General features: G+C 40.1%; 1 protein-coding gene across 4 annotated transcripts; it reads right to left on the bottom strand.

Moving 5' to 3' along the window:
* Nucleotides 1-346: 346 nt before the first annotated feature.
* CDK7 (cyclin dependent kinase 7) lies at nt 347-23,085 on the bottom strand. Of its 4 annotated transcripts, XM_001234586.7 has the most exons (12): nt 22,877-23,085; nt 22,581-22,640; nt 21,457-21,490; nt 19,763-19,830; nt 17,587-17,655; nt 15,733-15,843; nt 13,873-13,991; nt 12,779-12,878; nt 9,340-9,426; nt 5,467-5,616; nt 3,707-3,854; nt 347-547 (listed from the first exon to the last, which is right to left on the bottom strand). In XM_001234586.7, the coding sequence occupies exons 1-12, from the start codon at nt 22,934-22,936 to the stop codon at nt 522-524; spliced, it is 1,032 nt and encodes a 343-aa protein (XP_001234587.2). In that variant the 5' UTR covers nt 22,937-23,085; the 3' UTR covers nt 347-521. The 4 variants fall into 4 exon arrangements, with proteins under 4 accessions (XP_001234587.2, XP_040512249.1, XP_040512248.1 ...); XM_040656315.2 differs by lacking the exon at nt 15,733-15,843; XM_040656314.2 differs by lacking the exon at nt 19,763-19,830.
* Nucleotides 23,086-25,291: the final 2,206 nt, after the last annotated feature.

Raw genomic sequence — 25,291 nt, 5'->3', positions numbered from 1 at the left:
GAAATTCTTAAGGCAGGCTGTCTGAGAGAGCATATGCAAACTAAGTTTGTTACACTGGCATATGAACTGAAACAAAAAGCCTCCTGTCTTTCTCTTATAGTGATATAGTTTTTCCAACACACATTATGAAGGTAGACAGTCATGTACGTTTAAGCTCCAGGTGAGAAGGCCGCATTTTGCCATCTTCCTCCCAGGGGTGAGCCTATGAAAGGACAGCATGTGATTCAACACAAGGGGTCTCCAAAATTGGTCTGTGTGAACCAGTAGCACGCAGGCGGTTTAGACTTCTACCTCAAACCATGAGTCAAAGCAGTGAGACCGCAAGACAAGGAAAGGAATCATCTTGTTCTTTTAAGCAGTATTTTATTTAAAAAAAAAAAAATTAAAAACTTCACTTTTCTTAATAAAATATTATATTACCATTTTACATATTAATATAATCTAAGAATAACCATCCAGCGTTTTTCAAGGTTGGGACTCACGTCATTTGAATTCTCATTTTCATCCACCATCCATGGCGATCAAAAAATCAATTTTTTTGGTAATCCTGAAAAGTGTAAATCACATTGTTACCATAACAAAGGGGCTGACACCCCTCCCCAAGGCTTTTGCCACTCATTTAATACTATTGTTCAGACCCATCTACCCAGAGTTAGTTAATGCTGTTTGCTGCAGCAATAGCACGTAACAGTTTTCAGTAAATCTACAGGAGAGTGCTAGAATCCAAGCTGACTTGCATCACTAAGTATATTTCAGATAAGACCCAAATTCTATAATTATTAACTGCATTTGGGATATACTTAAGTATTTCTCTCTGCTGGAAAAGTTAGCCAGTTAAATCCACATTAGAGCCTAAGAAAGGCATGCTATTCTAAGACAACCCTGCCGTATCACTCATACACTCAATGATCTTTTTCACATGCTGTCACTACCCAGCAGAACTGTCTGCAGGAGGTAACAGCTCTTTAAGTTTGTGCCTCATTCTTCAACCACGTTTCTGTTAGTATCAACTGCAGAAATGAGGGTAGCAACACTTCTCTGATACTAATGTCCTCTCATCCTCTAATTTATAAATGTACCACTTATTTATAATCTTGATAGAATAAGCTATAGCTGCCTTCTGGAATGGACACGAAGTTTTCTATAGAAGGGTCCAACAATTTTTACATGTCCTCTAAGCAAGTGTCTTCTAATATAAGTTAACAATGATTAATTCCCACAAACCTTAAGTAAACACCCAAATTACAGAAGCACCTAACTTTAGATATTAATAGGCTGATTTTTTTTTTTCCAAGCCAGTGTAGAATAGCACAGGAAACCTGCCTAATCTCAGATCTGTATTGATTTAGGAAAGAAATGATTGCTGTATCTTCTATGTTCTCAATGCTATGAGCTTAAGGCTCCGTAGAAATGCAAATCAGCAGGACTGGAAGTTTGTGTCCTGAGTAAGAAGTGCTCCATTTGACTGTTTTCCAGAGTGGAAAAGATGGACAATGAGTGGACATCAGTGCCTCCACTTACCTCACTGATTAGAAATAAGTGGCAGCAATAGCCAGCAATAATATATGTTTAATACTTTTTACAGGCAGTCATCCATGCACTGTTAGTTTTCCCTTGACGATAAAGAGATTGTTTATTTTTGAGAAGTACAGCTGCTGCACACTTAAGTTTGGTGAGCACTCACCAAGGCTACAGTGTTTTTTTTCTTGTGAAAAAGCAGCACTTCATGGGGATGGTGTAAGTACACTCTTAGCAGCCAGCCTCTGATGACAAGATTTTAAGAGGGCACCCACCGCTTCCCAATTTAGGCTACTCAGTTTCTGGAGTGCTACCTCAACAGGGCTGAGAAAGATGCCGTGCAAGACACAAGCACAGACAAGCCTTAGAATTTCAAGGGATTACTTACTTTGAAATGGCTTTTGCACATTTCTACCCTCAACAGCAATAAAAAGATGCTGCACTTCTAATTCTATTTATAAAAAAGACTGTAGAGTTGTTCTTCCAATATTCACTTTAACTTCATTTTAACTTTAGGTGATTGTGCCACATCAGGATCTCAGATGAAATCCAGCACAGCAGATCTGTTAGCTCTAATACTGGTTCTCTCTTTCTATGTTGGTTAGGACTATAAGATCTATGCTTTTGATATGTTCAGGTTCTGTCAGCAACAGAATATAATTTTCTGATGTGCTTCAACAAACACTTGAAACAAATGATACTACTTTTCATGCTGACAGTAAAATATCTCTGAAAGTAATGCTGAATTCCTAAATGCCTTATTTATATCCAAACTCTGAAGTCTTAGCCTTGTCCAAAGACTGAGACAGAAATCTGATTTCCCCTTGCTGAAGATCAGACTTTTGTAAAGATGTTAAAGCAACTAATGTTGTAGTTCTGAAACAGCTCTGGAAACTCTGCTCATTGACAAATGCAAGATTTCAAACAGTTAAATTGCAAAACTCAGAAGCATTTCTTCCTCTTTCCTGTTCTTGAGCTAATTGGTGTATTCTAGGGACACAGACCTCAAAACACTAATTACAGACACTCACATGGTGTTGCAAGAGATAAAGAGCTTCAACTAATATCTTTAATTAATTACCTATGGTACTTGACAAGTTCCCACATGTCAGCTGACTGACTAGGGTACTGAGGTCAGCAAAGAGCATGCAAATAGTTAACAGATTAAAGATTCTAATTTCAAAGAAAAATTATGCCAACGAACTAATGCATTTTACTTGTAATGTGACAGTCTAAAACACAATGAGTCAAAGTGCTTAAACACTAAGATGAACTTTAATAACTTATTTGTCCATCTGAGCTCACAAGGAAATGCATTTTCACAGAAGCATCTCCATTCCAGCTAGGTATCACACTCTTGTATTGAAACAGCCTCGTCCTGGTAAAAACAAAACTGGTATTCACTTACTATCTAACCAATAACCTAACTAATTGCTACTATCTAGCAAATTCCTGCTGCCAAGATGACAAACTCCAGGCTTGAGAACTCATGTTTGCCTCTCTGCTAGAAGGGCTGACTAGTTTAGTGTCAGATACAGCTGTTGAGTCCACAAAACTCTTCTTGCTATGAAGGTATGAAATATGTGCTACTGCTTGAGGAAAACTGGAGGTTCCATATGGAAATAAATGTTAGGAGATAGGCTTGCTTCTTAAAAGGCTCACTGTAATGTACTGAGATCTTCCTTACCCAGTGTGGTCTTAACAGTTAACTTGTTTAGTCCAAAGGAGATAGCAGCAATCTCTCTAAATCTGATTTATATTCTCTAATCTATCACCTAAAAGAAATACCATATTTCTTTCTTATTTCTCCCTTCTTTTTTTAAGTGATATGAAGTTGATTAACTCACTAAGAATTTTCTTGTTTGATTGAGAAACAAGAAGAAAGGCTGATAGCCTCTAATTTAGTAGATAATACCACACTCCATTAAAAGATTAATGGTATTAGAGATTTCTTCTAATTAACAGATCACTAAGCATAATAGAAGAGACTTCTTGGTACCAATCCTGTTAGATTATAGAATGAAGCCATTCTCACCTTTAAGTATTTATCCTAAAACATAAATCCTAAAGGGCTCCAGATGGTACTGGGATATTATCCATTCAGAGAGTTTTTATGTACTGAATTACTGCAAGTACAGCTTTCTCTCTGAGTTCCCATTTTAAAACAGGTGAAACATTAAGAATTTACCTTGTTCTATTCCCTCTGGTCGTTTCCTTTTTAAATTCAAAAGTGTGTGTTGTTGCTCCTTTACAGCTTCCGCAGCACAGTTTGGTCTGGGTAGCAGATCTCCTGGAGTGGGTCCTGGTCGATTACTGAAATACTTCTGTTTTAATGCCTTAATAATAACAGCAAAAGAGAAGAAAGTAACTAGTATAAGCATCACAACTTCACACATACAGAGACTGTAATTAAATAGATTGCTTTTAACTGTGACTTCAGAAACTACTGAGGCATCTTTGTACTGAAAGATAGCAAGATTTAATATTCTCAGTGACTACCATGGTACTTTGTTACCTAAGAGATAAGTGCAAACATTTCTAACGAGCGCTCAAACATTCTAACAAAACTCTAGACGACACTGCAGGAGATCAGTGAGTTTCTAGCTTTGAAGAACTTACATTTTGAATAAAGGGAAGTGATACATGAGTAAACATGGAAGTGGGAAAAAGAGAGATTAAAATAATGTAATTGAAGTTTTGATCAGCTCTGAGACCTGACCAACGTTGCTTTGCTAGCTTTTAAGACAGGTCTTCCTATTAATTAACTATGTTGCTTCTGCAGTGTAAACTGCAAGAAGACGTAGCTTGAATGAGAGCAGAAGACAAACACGTGTAAGCAAGATTAACTTGATGTAGTATAATTACATACCCTATTTTAAATTTTAGCAGTTCCACAGCTTACATTTGTTACGCTCTATGGCTTTACTTACATAGTCTGTTAGCTCTACATTACTTTTGTTTATGCCAGTTACAAAGTATTCAATGCCATGTATAAATCAAGCCAATAAGGTATGCAAAAGTTGCTCCCTGCCTTACACTTTGGTGATGTCATTAAAAACATAAGACTAGAAAAATCATGTAAGTTCAATATTCAAGTCACCATCTTACAATATGGCCTGGAAAATGACTTCATATATGAATTAGTATAGAAATGTCTCAAGCATGCTGCAACTAATTACTTGGGAACTTATATTCTTAGAGACAGTGACTAAAAAAAATGATTAAAAAATCCTTCAATATGCTCTCAAAAAGTCCCTTAGTACAGAGGTATCTAACATGCACTGGGATCTGCCTTGTCCAACAAGCCGTGAGGGAGTACCAGCGTTACAGTGGTAGTGTGCATACTACCCTTTAACTGTAAGGTGATAAACATTTGGATTAATTGCTGTGCCTAGTCCATAACAGTAATTCTGTTCTCAACTAGAACAGAACATTCTGCAAGATTTTAATTCAAGGTCCTTTATTTCTACCCAATAAACAGTAGTAAAAATGAGATCAATTTTACTCAAGTAAAATGGAAATTGAAATTCAGATCAAGACGATGGCTTAAATCACCAGATGTCCATTTTAAAAAAGAACCAAAAAAGTTTAAATGAAATTGGAGACTGGATGAATTAAGCACGAAAATATTTTAAAAGCAGGGAATAAAAATTACTATGTTAAGTTTTATGCTGCAAGCTTATGCAACTGAATTTTAAATGTTGAATACGATTGTCTGGCTCATACACTTTTTAGTCATCTACCTTGGCTACATAATTGGGAATGGTGATTAAAAGAGAACATTATTTCTAAGTTCTCTGTATAAAACATGGGAAATATATTTACAGTATTTCACAGACAGAGCTATATGACATTTCATTTCAAACCTGACTTCTTAACTTCAGAACACATTTACCTGATATTTAGACTATGTTAATGAACATTAAGACACAAACAAGTGTACTATACCTGAGTGGCTGTAACTCTAGAACAAGGATTAAATGTAAATAATCCTTGTAGAAGACTAAGTAAATCATCACCAGCTGCACTGAAGATATGTTGAAGAGGCATTCCAGGGAAAGACTTAAACGTGACGTAATCCGGGAGGTTTGTCATTCCCTACAAAGACAAAAACAGGATGTCTATTTTTCAAGATTGAAGGAGTTTACCTTTTCACAGAAATGGATCTTCATATAGCTGTAACCACAGCAGAAGCTAACTATTCAAGACATCCTGTTAATACCTGGTCACTGAGCATAGAAATAACAGGTTAGAAATTACTCTGAAAGAAGAATTGACACAGTATCCATTACCAAGTAACCTTTCATCCTCTTGCTTCAGAAGTGAGTAGTACAACAGGAAACAAAATTAACAAAGGAAGCATGGAGGAACTTTACAGTGAGCACAGAAAAAGTAAAACTAGCAGATGGTAGAAGAGACAAGATTCACATAGGAGCCAGTATGCACTCCTCCTGGTAATATACTGCCCTCTTCAGAGTTTGTCATTCATCATTAGCATTTTGAGCTACTTTTTGAAATGCATGTTCTATTTGTGCACTACAGGGAAGGGAGGAAGAAACAGTTAAACAAAAGATGAGTGGCATTTTTCCCCCTTTAAGTACAAAAAACAAAACAAAACATAAAAGCCACCCAAACAACCAACCCCTTGTGTTCAAATTTCATCATAAAACCAAACCAGTTACAGACAATTATCTAAATGTCAGTAAGTATTTAAACCTTTAAATCCACATATTTCAGTAAATTTGTTCAGTAAGTTTATTCAAGCTAAATAAAACACTATCTCTGTGGCGCTAATGAATTTCCTGTCCTCTCCTTTTCTCACCTCCCAAGGACAAGGAAATATCACTGCAAAAATCTCTGCACCTTTCCTTTGCGCTTTTCCTTTAGAATCTTAGCATAACAGAACTGTGTGAGGCTAGCACTGCCTTACACAAAATTTTTTCACATGGCTATAGATCCATTTGGTGACCACGGACCACCTCAGGTAGCATAAAAGCACCATTCATACAAAGGAAAACTGGCATAAAAGAGGAACAGTTGTAGGATACGATGACTCCTCATCCCTCAGGGATCAGTCTTGGGACTGGTGCTCTTCAAAATTTTTATCAGTGACACAGACGATGGCACTGAGTGCACCCCCATCAGGTTTGCTGACAACACCAAGCTGAGTGGTGCAGCTGATACAGTGGAGAGAAGGGAAGCCATGCAGAGGGACCTGGACAGGCTGGAGAAGTGGGCCTGTGTGAACCTAACGAGGTTCAACAAGGCCCAGTGCAAGGTGCTGCACTTGGGCTGGGGCAATCCCAGGTATTTATACAGACTGGGGGAAGACCTCCTTGACAGCAGCCCTGTGTAGAAGGGCTTTGGGGGTCCTGGTGAATGAGAAGCTGGACATGAGCCAGCAGTGTGCACTTGCAGCCCTGAAGGCCAACTGTGTTCTGGGCTCCAGTAAAAAAAAGGTGGCCAGCAGGGAGAGGGAGGTGTTTGTCCCCCTCTACTCGGCCCTTGTGAGGCCCCACCTGGAGTACCGCATCCAGGCCTGGGCTCCCAATACAGGAAGGACATGGAGCTCCTGGAGTGGGTCCAGAGGAGGGCCACTGAGATGATCAGAGGGCTGGAGCACCTCTCCTATCAGGAAAGGTTGAGGGAACTGGGCTTGTTTAGCTTGGAAAAGAGAAGGCTCTGGGGTGACCTCATTGTGGCCTTCCAGTGCTTGAAGGGAGCATATAAACAGGAAGGGGAACAGCTGTTTATGAGGGTAGATAGTGACAGGACAAGGGAGAATGGTTTTAAACTACGAAAAGGGAGGTTTAGGTTAGATATTAGGAGGAAGATTTTCCACAAAGAGGGTGGTGAAGCACTGGAACAGGTTGTCTAAGGACGTTGTGGATGCCCCATCCCTGGAGGCATTCAAGGCCAGGCTGTATGTGGCTCTGGGCAGCCTGGTCTGGTGGTTGGTGACTGTACCCACAGCAGGGGGTTGATACTAGATGATCATTATGGTGTGATCATTATGGTCCTTTTTGACTCAGGCCATTCTATGATGACAACTCCAGAGAGTGATTTCACAACTCATTAACAAATGAGGATACTCCAATCATGTAATTTGGAACTCTTCAAACTCATCAGCTTGTCTAAAATGCCATTTATGGCTTCTTGTCAGCCTGCCACTGACAGTCACAGCTTTATAGGCCACTGGGCACTATGATGCTATATTTGGCACAATATTAGTTAATGACTGGATTTACTGTTAACTCAATCTGGATAACTGTACTACTGATTTGCATTTGTTACTGTCCTGTTATTCTCAGATAAATTTGGTCTGGTGTAACCATATCCTAGACTTCCAATTCGGTTGTGTCATTTCTGGTCTCAGAAGTGGAATATGGTGCACAGCATCATGATCTACCCTGGCCCCTATAGCGGTTGCCTTAACTGAATTTTTTTTGCAGCCTTACCCCATCTGTGGACATGCAACTGTTTAACAGAGGGAATTGCCTGTTCCTTAGCTGCTTTGATTAGAGAAATTCAGAGTGACTACAACATTCTGTTCACTTTCTTTGAAATACTGAGTATAATTTGAATGCAAAGCCTACTCTGTCTCCCTGGCAAAAAGAATTAGCCCAAACCCAGGGGATGTGAAGATGCAGTAGAGATTAGACTTTTACTACAGCTCATGTTAAAAGCATGCAGTCTAATGTGGAGAAATGAGAGCACCTCATGGTTCCCTTGTGGCATTATCTGCTGGGAAAAGCTGAAGGCTACCAGAAAGGGAACTTCTGAAACAGTAACACACAGACCTTTATATGTTGACCAAGAAGACTGACAGAAAAAAAACTGGTGCTATTTGTATTCAAATTAAGAACATTTTAAAGCCCAACTAGACTTATGACTGCCCCTAATTACTGAAAGTCAATGTAATGCTAATACAGGAATGACAAGCATCTGTACACATTCTTCCACAAGCATGTACCTAGCCACATTCATGAAGTGCTATCACAAGTGAACTACTTAATCTGGATTGCAAACATGCTATATGATACCATGTAGATTTCAGAAGCAAATGCCCAGATCCTCACTTTACAATCTGGAATCTGATCACAGATTCCAGCAGAAAATACAGACTGTATTTTTGGGCATAAGTAGCTTATACTGAAAAAGAAGTGCCCTGAGATGACTGACAACACCTAGCTATTCTGACTGAGCACAGCTAAACAGGTTACCACTCATGTTTTAGAAATAGCTCATGTGGCAGACGAAGACTTAGGGATACTATGCCACTGAAAGCCAGTGGTGCCAATCATCAAAAAAAGAAGGGTCCATTTGGGGGACAGACACTGATTTCTCTATATTACCACAGAGTTACTCTGAGAAACCATTTCCCCTCGGAACTGTTATTCTGTCTTTTTCTAGATACCAAACAAAAACCTGGACAGTCCAACTTAAGGTCCTACAAATTGTTCCCAATTCTGAAAACGATTAAAGCCTTCCAGGTTAAAACATCAATATATCAAGCATCTCAAGAACATTAAGTGATCAATATTAATTTCATACCAACTGTCATGAGAAAATGTGGACCAAGAAAGGAAACTAAGATGTCTCTTAACTGATGCTTGATGCTAACAACACTGCTCTAATGATTAGAGATTTGCTGAGATAAAAAAGAAATCTCAGCTGCTTATCCTCTTTCATTGTGAGAGGCAGCTGTATTCTGAGAACTTACTCAAATAATCTGATACATTCTTTAATTTAATTTCAAAAGCAAAAACAGAGATTGCATCAAGTAAAATTAAAGTCAGAGTGTTAAACAAAAAGACTCACAGGCCACTGTTCTTCTGTTGGAGTGCCCAGTGTTTCAAAAATCCTTGTCAACTGGTCAAGATCAGAGTCTCCTGGCAAAAAAGGAACCTGGGGGAAGGAAACAGCATTACTCATTTAACTAAACTCTAGACTTAATTCTAGAAAGTAACTTAGAGTGGCTTCTCATAATCGCATTACATATTCAAAGTGAAACATCTTTGTGTACCAAGTGTCCACAACAAGGTACACTGAACATTTTAAACTATCTAGCAACATCCATATGGACTTTGAATGTTTCTTGTAACCCAGGCTTAGTATCACTGACTTGACAGAACAGAACTAAACATAACATTAAAACCACTACAACATTAATGTAGAATCTTTCTTTTACCAAGCTAGGTTGTTTTACACCTGAGCTATAAATTTACAGTCTGGTGGTCACAATGATCTTTCTAGCACCTACAACCTTGAGATAGGTGACGTTACATGACATTACACATAAGCATTAATGTGGATTGCAATAGGATTACAAAAGTGAGAATTAAGAACAGTAGAATGAAAGAACAAGAGAAATGATACTGACTCATATACATAAAGGATATTTCCTAACTGCCTAACAAGTGTCAGATGACAACTAAGCTAGGCAGAAGACAGAAAAAAGGGGACGTTTGTCCAGTTTGAGTTGTCATTCATGTAACAGGCACACAGTAAAAGAAAAAAAAGGGACTTTGTGAACAAAAGTAGAGGCACAATTTTAATAATTAGAACAGAAAGAGCATAATGAACACTACTGTAAGGCAGAGCACTCAATTTTGGTGCCATGAAGGCCCATTGAAGATCCTTGAAGAGCTTTTGTAAAGCTCATGGAAGTCACACTGTTCCTCAATCCAGTACACCCAGGAAGAAAAAGACAGACACATTTAAAACTATCATAGTGATAAAAACCTTGCCATAAACATATTATCTGCTTCATTAGAAAAAAAAAAAAAGAATTAAATAATGTATTTGCTTCCTAACTTCCCAGGAATGTACACAACTTCAGAGGGTCTAATCCAGGCATGTCCAACCCGCATCCCACACGTGACCTGGCCCAGCCTGCCCTGGAGCTGTTCCCAACCCTGTGCCATCATGGCAGTGGCTCTGCCCCGCTGAGTAGCTCAGCCCAGCCTCTGGCATACAACTACTGCCCACAACAACCAAACAGTAGTGTGCAACTGGCACTGCCTGGGATGAAATCAGGGCACAGCGTGGATGCAGTGCAGTTAAGGTTCAAGTTAACTCAAGTTAATGCAAATAACTGTGCATATTGAGATATATTGCTTAAACGCAGTCCTGTGAACAGCAAAAAATATGCAGCTGTGCTTTCCATTTTGATAAAGAAATCTGAGAATGGGTTTCAAGGCTGCTGGAAAAAATCACCAATTCTTTGGTATATTTGTAGTTCCATTTTCAATCAACATAAATATATTACCTGCAAATTTTCAAATGGAATCTTTAGAACTGTAATCAGATATTCAACTTGAATTAAAATGTGATCACGTCTCTCTGTTGGACTTCTGTAAGCACTATTTTACCCAAGAGAATTATCTTGTCACTTCACAATCACACCTCATTAATATGCCATTGCTTTTTGGCAGTACATATAATTTGTAAACAACTGTTTTCAGGGATGAAGCACAGAAAGAGTAAAATTTCATAAAAATTCCTGATGAACACCTTGGCAACTCGCTAAGAATTGCAACCATTGCTACCAAACGAGGCTAATGCACAAAAGCAAAGTCGAATGCTTCACTAGGTCCATGTCGTTGTTGTTGCTCTTTTAGGTTTTAACAAGAAATACTAAAGAATAAAGTGAGTTTTGTTACTTATTATTTACTATATATTTTATGAGGGCTGCTCCAAAAGTAATGCCTCCTATTTTGTTATGTTGGCCCACAAAGTCAGAGAGGCAGATGCTGGCAGTATGGCAGTAGAGGTTGAACCTTCCCACCAATACTCCATTTCATGTTGTTGCCACGTGACAGATGGCAGCAGAGGGGCAGCCTGACAGAATGGCATCTGACAGAGAAGTGCAGATGAAGCAAGAGGTGTGTCAGTGAATTATTCCACATGGAAAAAAATGGCATGCACTGTCATCCATCAACACTTGCTGAACATTTATGGAGACCAAACAGCAGATGTGAGCACAGTGAGGACGTGGATGGTGCATCTCAGCAATGATGCCATCACAGCAGCTGTGGAACAGTGATCACTTTCACAGGTACAGATTTTTATAAGCATGGCATGCAGGTTCTTGTTCAATGCTGGGAAAAAAGCTAATAGTGGTGACTACATTGAAAAACACTGCTTTGTAGCTAAGAATTTGCTCTATCAAATAATTACTGTGCTATCTGTATCAGTTGTTGTTTCCATGGAAACAGATAGGAGCCATCACTTCTGTAGCATTCCACATATATGCAGTCAAAGACTATCTCTGTTCACTCAGCATGGCACAGGCAAGCCAGAAGGTTGGACAGCTGTGGTCTAATCTATGTTTATGCATGCACTACTGGTGCTTCTTAAGCAACCACTCTATATTTCTATTCTGAACTTGTATTGGCACTCCTGTACATCTGATAAAGCCAACAAGGCAAGTGATATATTCCCAGGGGTTTCCAGACAGACTAGTTCCCTAATCTGGTTCATAATACACCATATACTTAAAGTAAAGTTCATAAATCAGGTAGAACCTGCTAATTTTGGAAAGTAAGTTATACTGCAGGCTACTTCATGCTTTCAGCTATGTTTGTACCCCCTACCTTCCACTTCCTACCTCCTTCTTCCACGTTTTCAGACAAGCTACATAATAGACTGCTTACTTCCAAAAAGCATATTTATGGATGATTACACCTGTATATCTTACTCAGGAGTGACATAATGTAATCTTGACCATCTTCAGCTTCACTCCAGTCTGTTAACTAGCCACAGTTTACAACAGTAGATTTTCAGCTCATTACAAATAAATCCACAGTTGATGTACTGGTGGTAATTATTCCCAATTATTAGGAAACAACTTATAAAGAATAGAGTGTACATGCACATATGCTGCCAAATTTTCTAGAAATATCATAAATGAAAACTGATGAATGGCGGTGTGAAAGGCAAACAGTGAGAAGACTGGAAGAGTAACTACTTAACTCACCTTCCCCAAGGCAGAACTGTGACACTTTGTTGTACTTTTTCACCTAGCTGTTCTTCAAGGTTTCCAATCTTTGCAATAGTTTTGGAACCTCAGCTTATTTGAAAATTTCCCTTTCCTTATAGGTAGCAAACTTTTGGAAGGTATTCCCTCCCCACACCCTTTCACTACCTCCTAGGAAGTAGCCTAACTTTATATTGGTGATACTACTGCAGGGCAGAAGGAACCCACATCTAAGATGCAGCGACGAACAAATACAAATGCTTACATTTGAAGACTTACCCTGAGAAGTAACTCAGCTAGAATACAACCAACAGCCCACATATCAACACCGACACCATACATTCTAGCACCAAACAGTAGTTCTGGGGATCGGTACCATCTGGACAGAAAAAATATTTTAGGAAAACATCCTGGTTTTACTTGATGTCAGGTGCTGTATGCCGCAGCAATGCAATAACTACAGAAAGAATTCTTCTCTTGCCTATGTATTTTTCAAACATTAATGAACCACAATTTTTTTATTTTTTATTTTTTTAAGTTTGAAAAACATTGCATTGCACATCATGGGACTACGTGTAACCACAGTTCTACTACAGTTCCAGCTGAGCTAACTGGCAAACAACAGAAGTGCGGATATGCAAAGGAGGAAGTATATAACAGGGTGGCTTGCATGCTACAGACCACTGTTTTCTTTAATTTTATCTTTAATAAATGGTACTTTAAGACGGAGTTCCTTTCAGCTTTCAAAAACATTACTAGCAACAGACTTAGAGATTAATTTCGTGCAAAATACATCTTAGCAGCAATTACGTGAAGCTGTGAGCAAGATTTGATACACACTGCATTTCAATCAGTATCACTGATGCCTTTTGATTGAATGAAGATGTTAAACAGTTTTGCTGTATAGTTTTAGCATTACAGTAGACAAAAGAGAACCTCACCTATTTTGCAGTAATCTGCTTTTTTTTTTTTTAAAGAGTACATGTCTTAAGTAAGCACATCACAAAAGACATTAATAACTGGGTTGAGCTTTTGTATCACAACAGTTTATGTGCCTCACTACAAAAGACTGTGGGGTTCATGATCAGTAGCAAGTAACAATTGTCTCTCTGAAATGTAGATTAATAGGTAAATACGTTATTTTCATGTGCTTCAAAACCATATCATACCATGGAGCAACCTTCAGGGACACAAATTCTAACCATTCTTAAGACTATGCTAAAAAGCACTTTATTTTGCTTACTGTTATGAGAATTTTGCCACTATAGTCATACCACTTGGGCTAGAACTCAAACTTTAAACATGTTGCTTTGACACGGTGTATTCCACAAGGTAATACATAACAGCTACCATCAATCTAAGAAACATCTTACCTTGTTACTACTTGGTGCGTGTAAACTCTGTTTGGGCTTCCAAAAGATTTTGCCAAGCCAAAGTCAGCCAATTTCAAAACACCATTTCCATCTAACAACAAATTATTTGGTTTAAGATCCTGCAAGTACAGAAAGCAAAGAAGGAATTCTGTCATTGTCAATAAAAACAGACATAGAGTGAATATCCCAGCAAGAGTATAGTAACAGTATTCTAAAACCCAGTCTTCTGAGTATATCTTGAGTTTTTACGTTGTGATGAAGAAAACAAACAAGACATCATTTTCACATAAATGAAAATAAAAAATAATCAAACATCTCAATTTGAATATAATGCTATTTAATTTCCAGAGCTCAAAAACACAGATTCGTAGTAGGTTTTTGCTTCGCTACAGGAATATTAGTTCTGCCTTACTGCACTGTTGAGAAAAGAATAGTATAATCACTAATTTTTCTGCCAGCTGGAGAGGTCATGGGACTGGTATAGTTTAATGCAGTAACAGTGTTGTGGGTTGGCTGCAGCCAGAAGGCATGTAGCCACTTACTTGCACTACCATCTCCTTCCTCACAACCAAGTGAGACAGGAAGAGCAAGAAAATTCATGGACTGATATAAAATTGATACAAAGAGAGTTTAATGGGGGAAAAGGAGGAAAAAGGCCCCCAGAAAACAACAAAAAACAAAGCCAAGCCCAAAAACAAGGGACTCAAAGGAATTCAGTTATCACCTCCCACAAGTAGAAACTGATGCCTAAACAGCCTCTGAGTAATTGCCAACTTGGAAGACAAAAAATTTCCTTATATCCCAGATTTTGCTAGTTTGTTTGTTGTTTGTTTGTTTGTTTTTTAACACTGTTATACCATAGACAGCATTTCTCTGGGCCACTTGGGTCCAAAGTGCTGTGTCCCTTCCCAATTTCTGGCCCACTCAAAGCAGATTTGCTGGGTTAGAGACAGAACAGAAAAAGGCTTGACGATGTGCAAGCAGTGTTCAACAGGCAGAAAAAAAAACACCGACTCTTTTATCTACAAATTCAAAATAGAGCATCATGCAAACTCCAACGAAGAAAGTTAGCTTCATCTAAGCCAGACTAGATCACAATTCTAACCGAAGTCATGAATCACCTGAGACACTTTGACAAGGGTTACTCAGAAAGTAATGCCTCCTATTGTGTATGTTGGCCCACAGTGTCAGAGGCAGATGTTGGTGGTATGGCAGAAGAGGTTGAACCTACTCACCAATATCCCAATGTGTTCTGTTGCCATGTGACAGATGGCAGCAGAGAAGCAGTCTGACAGAACAGCATCTGACATGGAAGTGCAGATGAAGCAAAGCTGTGGAACCAAATTCTTCCATGTGGAAAAAAGGGCACACACTGACATTCTCACTGATACTTGCTGAATGTTTATGGAGACCAAACAGTGAATGTGAACACAGTGCAGAGATGGGTGGTGCGTTTCAGCAGTAGAGACAGTGGGTGATGCCTGCTGGTGCAGGCTTTTAAGAGCATGGTATGCAGGCTCTTGTTCATTGCTGATGAAAACGCATAGTTAATGGTGGTGACTATGTTGAAAAACACTGTTTTGTAGCTGAGATTTTGCTCTGCCGTATAGAGCTGTTGTACATTTGTATTGTAGTTTCCATGGGAATTAATAGAAAGCATTACTTTTGGAATGACTTACACATATAAGCGTCTACACTATAGATGTCAGTAATTCCTAACATTTCCAGCATTGCAATTGCCACTGCTCAACAGCTAGTGCAACCCTATGCATTTCAAATCAATGAAAGTTAGTTTTCAGACTCAAATTCAATCAAAAGTGACATTTGTTATGGGAATAAAGGCATTTAGAGCATGCTTACCCTGTGTAGAATCCACTGTTGATGTAAATACTCTAAACCTTGAAGCGTCATCAGCATATATGCTTTGATGTGAGATTGTGTCAACACAATACTAGTATCCTTTATAATAACCTGTGTTAGATTGATAGTGGTAGATTGATAAGCACAAAAGCTTATAATGCAAAATTATTTAACTCCAGTTCTTTCAGCTCAAAACTTAGCTTATATTTTAGAATAAAGTTGGAACTAGTAGCTATACAGACTCTACTGTTCCCACCCTTTCTCCAAAAACAAAACAAACAAACAAAAAAAACCCCACCAAAAAAAAAAAAAAAACAACAACCCAAAACCACAAAAAAAAACCAAACAAACCCACAAACAACAACAACAAAAAAAGAAAAAACCCCACAGGTCTATACTGATCTAGAGGTCAGAACTGGAGTAGGGAGTCCAGATGGTCAATTGTGAACTTGGCATAAGCAGCACATTTAGAAAATTGGCAGGAAACATGATTTTACTTTATCTTCATTCCAAACATATCCAATTTTACAAGTCAAAGCTGTACACAAAAATGACAGATGTGTTAATAAACTTTAAGAAATTATATTCCTACATGTTCATTTGTCCTCCATGCAATTTAAGCATCTAATCTTTTTTAACACATTGGTTTTCTTTTTTTACCCACAAAGACAGGGAAGTATAGCCAGGACACTATATTTTAATAAACCTACTAAGTGTTCAACATTGTTTTCTTTTTAACATCAGTATTCTAGTTGAACATCCTCCTTAAAACTATTTTCTAAGTTACTCCCTCAAAATCGTTTAATATTACTTTTCAGTTCATTAATACCATTTCCCAAGATTTAAACTGTTTGAGATTTACAAAGTAGCAGCCTAAAACTGTATAAAGAATTTCCAGTATGCAGCATGTGCTTAATCACAACAGGCTTTAGTCCCTAATGAAGGCCTCTGAATGATAATACAATGTGAGTAATTACTCTGCATTATATTACTGAATATTTAATTCCTCCTTGTACAGTGTACCTTCTTCATTTCTAAATATTGCATTGCTAATAAGTAAACAATGAATGAATCCTCTAGAAAATGTACTCATCACTTCTATGAGAAAAAAAAAAGCAAAACTTTATAGTATTGTACTCCTCGGAGTTTCAGAAACCTTATCAATCCTTTCCAAATGTGAGCTCACATGTCTCGTGGCATATGCATAATGGGTTAATTTCTTCCAGAGTATGGATAATGTGTGCATATACAGATTTCACATGACAGTCATACAAAATGTCTTCTCAGCAGTGCTCCAAAATGAAGAATCTGCACTAAAGTATTTGATACAAAGATTTTGGCAAAAGACAAACTAATGAAACCTCTGTAAGATGCAGGCCTGCAAGCACGCACCACTGTCAAATTTAAAAGAGTTCAGGAGTATGTGACTTTCAGTCAGATCATTACTTGGCATACTTTAATAATATCACACTTACTTGTGCATGTTTTACGTTACTGTGCTTAGCAATTGCATTCTGAGATCCTGGCTTATGATCAGTGGTTCTATGCTCTGACTGAAGTCCTAGAAAACTAATACAGTAAACACAATCTGTTTCTTGATAATGCTGCTGGCAGAAAGTACTTAAAAGTAAAGGCATTTTCAGTTGGAAATACGCAAAAACCATCACGCTATTCCAACTCTTTTAGAGGTGTAATCTTAATCAAGTTACATAATGAAAGACACCTTTCTAAAAAAGAAATAAAAAAAAAAAAAAAAAAACAGTAAAATAAAAGCTATGAAAATATGTTTTTCAAATAGCATTTTCAAAATGCATTTGAAGATACTGAAATAAGAGATATCTTAATCAGTCTTACCTCAAGGTCTGTTTCCATGAAATCAAACACCAAGCTAATATTAGATTTGTGTCCAAACGCATCTAAAAGCTGTAAAACAAAATATATTATGATGAACTACACTCTCACAATTTGTTTTCTAAACTTCCACTCTACTTTAATTTGCATGTGCACTTTCAGTTTACTGGCAGGGTCAGAAAGGCACAGGGCTACGTACTGCATAGACCTGATCATCAAGAGGAAAGTATGGGACTGATTTCACAGTTCTGTCTTGACTCTAATTTTCTTTAATGTAACCCCTATGAAATAGTATTGTTGCAGTTCTCCAACCTGCAACACAAAACTTATTACTCGGTTTAGCTTCCTAACTCAATAGCCAAGAAGTCCACATGATCTGGTAACATTTTACATGATTACCTTTCCATTCTAGAGTTAAAAATCTTGAGTTCATGGAATCATAGAATTGTTTGAGGTGGTAGGGATCCTTAATGATCACCTAGTCCCTCTCCCCTGCAATGAAAAGGGACACGTACAGCCAGATCAGGTTTATAAGAGCCCCATTCAGCCTCATCTCGAATGTCTCCAGGGATGGTGCAAACACATCTCCAGGCAACCTGCGCCAGTGCCTTACCACCCTCACTGTACAGACTTTTTTCCTTATGTCCAATCTAAATCTTCTCTTTTATTTTGAAACCGCTTCCTGTAGTCCTACCACAACAGACCCAGCTAAAGTCTGCCTCCTTCCTTCTTACAGTCTCCATCTAGATACTAAAAGGCTGCTATAAGGTGCCCCCAGAGCCTCCTCTTCTCTAGAATGAACAGCCCCAGCACTCTCAGCCTGTCCTCATAGCAGAGATGTTCAGTCTCTCTGATGTTTTTTTGGCCCTCCTCTGGAGGAACTCCAACAGGTTCATGTCTCTCCTGTACTGAGGACTCCACATCTGGATGCAATACTCAAGGCAAGCAGAGCGCAGAGTAGAGGGGCAGGATCACCTCCCTCACCCTGCTGGCCACACTTCTTTTGATGCAGTCCAGGATACAGTTGGCTTTCTGGGCTGTGAGGGCACACTGCTGGTTAACACCCAGCTTCCCACTCACCAATGCCCCCAAGTTCATGCCAACTCTGATGGATATTCCAAAGCACACCTTGCCCCCTTACCCTCTACCCAAGCTTAACTGTTATATAGAACTCCATCCCTCTTGGATTCATAAGTGATTGCAAATCTGCCAAATTCCTTTTCACACTGATTATATTATCTACTTCTGCAATGCCTGTGGAAATAAAGTTCAGAGATTCACTATGTTCTGTGTGAACGAGCATAGATCTTCTTCTACAGCATAATTTGAACATTTCGGTGTTTTCTATGGTTTTGTGATTGCTTTCTTCCCCCCCCCCCAGGATCAGTTCCACTTTACCTCCCAACTAAGTTTAGTAGACTTTTCTGTACACAGCTTTTTTCTCTGCTTTTTCCACTAAGGAGGTGCTTCATCCCTTTGCTATTTTAGTTTTTCTTCTCCGCATATTCTCATATTTTGCTAGCTAGAGTAACCACTTTGAAAGTTAAGTTCACAGTCCAGAAGAGTACTGTACCTCCAGTCCAAAAGGTTAAATAAAATCTCTGGAAAATTCCTATCCGGTCTAGTGGTTATGGCAAAGTTTTGAATGACCTACATTTACTAATTTTAAAGTATCTTCAGCTCCTGCTAAATATCTGTAGACAGAAGTCAATTTAAGTAAAACTGAAATGATACAGGAATCACACTAGCCAACAACAGGTTTAAGTGGCAGCACTAAAACCTAATAAACTGTATGAATCCCACTTCACTGTTACTTACAAAGCCTGCTTTTGGCTGTGACCAATTTCATCTGAAGCTTGCCAGTTCAGGTAATGTTAACACCGCCTTCATTTGCATTTGTATCAGTGAAACACAAAGGTCAGGTAACCTAAATTTCTACAAGCCTTCCCACCTTTAATATCTATAACCATGAGCTAAATAGTAAAAGGATTTAAAAATAAAAGACTTAGCATTTATTAAGAAAACAGATGTTTTGCTGTAATAACTGTTTCAGAGTTCACCTTGGGCAAAGAACAACTACAATAAAGTGGCTTTCTGATAACTAATTTTAAATTTCAGTTTGAAAATGTATCAACAGTATTTGGGAACTGATTTTAGAAGTAACATTCATTTTACTTACACCAATAACATTTGGATGGCTTAGCTCCTGTAACAACTTTATCTCTCTGAGAGCTGTTCTGTTGATTCCTATATTGAAAAAAGTAATGAAACAGAATAAAACTAAAAATTTCAAATTAAGCTCCAGCAAAGAAACCTCTTATTCTGTTGTTCATGGATTATTTAACATTACAATCCTTTTCCTCACCACTCATCTATTTGTTAAAGCCAAGCCACAGATACGTAGATTGCTGCAGACAAAATATAGGTAATAATTAGAAGATATAGATTATAAAGCAACATATACATCCTTTTGGCTAAAAAGGTCTGTTCTACAAAAAACCTAGAAAATTAGTTTCCAGGTTATATAGCAAGCTTTGATTTTGTTTTAAAGTAAAGTTTCATCCTGGAAATTTCAGTTCTACAATGCATCATTTACAGAGGGAGGAACAGTGAGCATGACTTTTGAAAAAATGCTATTTCAGATAGAAGAGGTAAGAAAAATTCTTTTCTACATAGTTGTATCACAACACAAAAAGTAGTGGCCAAAACCTGCTCACCCTAACACAAACCTGCTCACACTCCTGTAACAGATTTTATATAGAAAAACCTGGGGAACGAACTTTGACGGTCATCCAGGCTGCAATCCATCAAACCTTGCACACTGGTAACAACTCCTCTCTCAAAAAAAATGCTGGTATGCATGGCTCATACAACTTACTGGCAAGCAAAAACTACTGTACTGTGTTGTGCAAGAAGTTTTGACTATGCATGAGCTGAAAAACAGTGTTATCCCTACAGTGTTTTCATTCAACATACAAGACTCCAGCAAAGATTTGGGTGCAGTGATGGATTAGTCTACACTCTCACTTTGCCTATTTTAATTCCTTCTTTAGGAATAGACTATGTCTGCTTTCACATGAGCATATTTTTTATATTCAGAAAAAAGTATCCCAAGTATGCAACCAGATGAGCATAAGGAAACCAGACATGATAGCTGTTTTTTTTTAAAGTATGGCTGCAGGCCATAAATGATAACTGTCCTTTAAAGGACATTAGTCTAGTGAAGACCAGGTGAATCACAGGTCTGTGGCAGTTAACACAACTGGAAGACTCTGGGATGTCTAGAAATTCTTCCTTAAAATGGAACTGGAGAATTTTCACAAGAATTTGGTAACCTGTTGCAAGATCCCTCAAGGATGGCAGCTACATGCATACTACTGCATCCTATTGCAGCAGATAAACAGAAAGCAAAGACCAAGATTATTGGGTTTTATTTGCAACATCAATGCCTGAATGCATGTGACTGGTCAGAGCATCTGATCAAAAGACAGTACTGCATGAATATGATTTCTCAAAACAAATCAAGTAACTTATACAAAGAAAAGATTTTTAGTACCTTGTTTTTACTTATTTTTTTCCCAGCATAAATCACATGAAAACAAAGATAAGCACTCTCACCTCCCTTATGCAAGACACAGAGGCACATCTAAGTATCATAAATATTATTAATCTATGCTGTACTCATGTTTGAATTCCACCTAAACTGAGAAACTTGCCAGTCATATATGCAGAGTTAGACAAACAGTATGAGAACACTGTATTTTGGATGGTTTTTTTCTGTCCCTCTAGGTTGGGAAGGAATCAATCACCCAATTTGCAGAAACAAAACTGACAAAGGCAGCTTATACAGCATGAACTTGTTTTAATACTTACCATCTTTAGCTTCTGATCGATGGCCCAGTTTAATCTGAAAATAAATGTCTCATATTATATAAGGTCAAGCCACAGGCCCCAACAGTAGGGGTACATTCTTTGGTGCTACTCTTCCACAACAGGCTGAGTTTTAATACCACATTTTCAAGTACAGGAAGAGTAAAATTTAACAAAATATCTCTGATGAACACCTTGAAATTAAGAGTTGCAGCCACTGCCATCCAACAAGACTCATGCATTAGTTGTACAAAAACAAGGTCAAATGCCTCTCTAGTTTTATTTTGCTGTTGCTCTTTTAGTGCTTTAATAAAAAAAATTAAAGATTAAAATAAGTGCTGTTACTTCTATACATTAACAATATTGAATATTTTGCAAGGGCTGCTCTGAAAGTAATGCCTCCAATGTTATTACATGGGCCTATGATGTCAGAGGTGGATGCTAGCATGGCAGTAGAGGCTGAACCTTCCCATGTTGCTGTCATGTGACAGATGACATCTGACATGGAAGTGCATATGAAGCAAAAGTGTGTTGCTGAATTTCTCCATGCAGAAAAATGGCACCTAGTGACATTCATGGACACTTGCTGAACATTTGTGGAGATCAAACAGCGGGTGTGAGCACAGTGAGGCAGTGGGTGACGCATTTCAGCACAGGTGACAGCAACAGCAGCTCACCTCCACTAGTACAGATTCATGGCAGTACAGCATGCAGACTTTTGCTCATTGCTAGTGAAAATGCCTAACTAATGGTGGTGTCTCTGCTGAAAAATAGTTTTTGGTAGCTTAGAATGTGCTCTATCACACAGTGTTATTGTGCTCTTTGTATCTGCTGTATTTTCCACAAAAGTAAAATGGAGGCATTGCTTTCAGTCCAGCCTATGCATACGTGGCTCCAGACAACTCCACCTCACTCAACATGGCACAGGCAAGCGAGAAGGCTGGGTACCCCTGGACTACGTGATAGCTGTTTTCTTTTCCAACATAACGACTCTATGAATCCTCACGCAGTACCTGTATGTATGTATCTATGAATCCTCACGCAGTACCTGTATGACAGCTGTCCACAGAAGCACCGTGCAGGGCAAGGCGCTCAGTGACACAACAGGGGGATGTTCCGGCACTCACCTTTTTGATAGCCACGATCTGTCCCGTGTTCTTGTCCTTTGCCTTATACACAGTAGCAAACTAAGGGGAGGGAGAGGGGAGAGAAAGAGAGACAGGAGTGACCACAGCGGAATGGCGGCCCGCAGCCCCGAGCCGACAGGCCCAGCGACGCAGGCTGGAGCTGGGCCTGCTTCAGAGACACTGTGGCGGGCGACGCAGCCCAGACCAGCCCGGCCCGGCCCGCCCAGCGCCCCCCGCGCCCCCCAGCCACCCCTCAGAGGGCCCCGGCGGCCACGCCGCGCCCAACAGCTGTTCACCTGCCCCTCCCCCAAGAAGTCGAGTTTCTCGTAGCGCTTGGCACGAGCCCGCGCATCCATGGCTGCCGAGCGGAAAAGGCGAGAAGAACTCAAGGCCGGAGTGACGAGACACGCAGCGGAAGAGTCGCGACGGAGCTCTATCAGCGCCCGCTCCCCGCGCCGCTCCCGGCCCGCCGGCCTGCCCTGCCGCTGGCAGCCGTGACGTCACCGCGCGGCCTCCCCAACCGCCTCGCGCTGCGCGTCGCAGCGGCGTCAGCTCGGTGGCGGGGCGGGCACTGCGCCGGCTGCGGCCCGGTCCGCCCGCGGCTGTGTGCCGCGGCTCGCCGCCCTGGTGGCTGGTGTGTGATTAACTCTGGAGCGGGCTGCTGCTTGTTTTGATGGGCAGCTGCCGGACGGACGCTGTGTGCCGCAGGCCAGAGCTCGGTCAGTCGCCGAGAACGCTTCGTGGTGGGACCAACGGCACGACTGGAATACTGCAGTCGAGAGTTATGTGGTTTTTAGAAGAGATAGGCGAGGAAGGAGGGGCGGGGAGTTGCTCTCTGCGTTAAGAAGTGGATAGACTGCAGAGAGCTGCCTTCGAGAAACAGCCACGGTCAGGTGGAGAGCTTGAGGGCAGCAACAGGAACTGGTCCATTGAAGGACGTATGGTGATCTGGGCCTACTACAGGCTGCCTGATCAGGGGGAGCCTGTGCATGAGGCCTTCTTGCTACAAAAGGCTCTCATCCTGATGGAGGATTTCAACCACCCGGATATCTGCTGGGGAAACAACACGATAGGCTGCAAGCTTTCTAGGAGGCTCCTGAGGTGCATGGAGGACAACTTCCAGGCACAGGTACTGGACAGACCAACCAGCAGTAGAGTGTCGCTGGACCTGGTGTTCATCAATGCAGACAAGCTCATTAAAGAAGTTAAGGTAGCAGGCACTCTGGGTTGGAGTGACCATGCCCTGGCTGAGCCTGTGATAAGAAGGAACAGGGGTCTGACAAAGAGCAGAGTCGGGATCCTGAACTTCAGGAGAGTGAACTTCTGTTCAAGAAGCTGTTGGAAGAGATCTCCTGTGAAACTGTTGTTAGGAGCATAGGAAGGGAATGGAGCTGGCACTGAGTACATAACAGCTCTCCAACCCCCAACACAAGAAGCCAGACAGAGGAGGTAGGAAATGGACATGGCTGAGCAAGGGCCTGCTTTTCAAACTGAGGGATAAGAAGGACACATACAGGCAGCAGAAGCAGAAATGGGTGGTCTGGGAAAAGTACAGGGATGCTGTTCAGATGTGCTGAGGTGGAATTAAGCTAGATGGAAGTGAACTTGGTGAGGAATTTGAAAAGTAACAAGAAGGAGTTCTACAGGTCCATTGGTCAGAAGAGACAGGCCAAGGAGAGTTGTTCCCCCTCTGATAAATGGGAAGGGAGAACTGGCTAGAAAAGACACGGAGAAGGCCAAGGTACTTAATGAGTACCTTTTCCTCGATCTTCACTGGCAGTCAGGTTTCCCTTGCCTCTAGTATCTCTGAACTCATCTCTTGGTGGGGACTGGGGAAGCAAAATACCCTCCACTGTAAGGGGAAAGCAGGTCCAAGACCACCTCATGGGACTGAATGTGTACAAGTCTATGGGACTGGATGACACACATCCCAGGGTCCTGAAGGAACTGGCTGATGTGGTTTCCAAGCCACCCTCCAGCATACTTGAAAAGTCATGGCTGGCAGGCAGAGTCCCTGGTGACTGGAAAAATAATTCCCATTTTTAAGAAAGTGAGAGAGGAAATGAACTCCCAGGGAACTACATGCCATTGAGCCTCACCTCTGTGCCTGGGAAGATCATGGAACAAGTCTTTCAACACATGTGAGATGAGATTGTCTGGGAAAGCCAGTACAGCCTCACCAAGGGTAGATTGTGCCTTATCAATCTAGTGGCCTTCTACAGTGAAGTGATGGCATCGGTGGACAACAGAGCAACTGATGTCAACTGCCTGAGCTCGTGCAAGGCCTTTGACATGGTCCCACACCATATCCCTATGTCTAAATTGAGGTGGTTTTGAACAGTGAACTATTCAGTGGGTAAGAATTGGTTGGATAATTGCAGCCAGGGAGTTACTGTCAATGGCTCTACGTCCAAGAGGAGGCCAGTGATGAGTGCTGTCCCCTTTGAATCCATCTTGGAACTGGTGCTCTTTAACATCTTTATTAATGACATAATTGACAGTGAGATTAAGTATGTCCTCTGCAAATGTGCAGACAACACCATGCTGAGTGGTGCTGTTCATATGACAGAAGGGATGCTATCCAACAGGACCTGGACAGGCTTAAGAAGTAGGCTCATGTGAACCTAATGGGGTTCAACAGGACATTGCACTTGGATTGGAGTAATCCCAGATATGCGTACAGATTGGGAGAAAATCTCCCGCAGAGTTCA

This window comes from Gallus gallus, chromosome Z (assembly GCF_016699485.2).
Source record: "Gallus gallus isolate bGalGal1 chromosome Z, bGalGal1.mat.broiler.GRCg7b, whole genome shotgun sequence".
Classification (NCBI taxonomy): Eukaryota; Metazoa; Chordata; class Aves; order Galliformes; family Phasianidae; genus Gallus; species Gallus gallus.
Note: the sequence above shows the minus strand (reverse complement) of the source record. Positions and strands in the feature narration are given on the sequence as shown.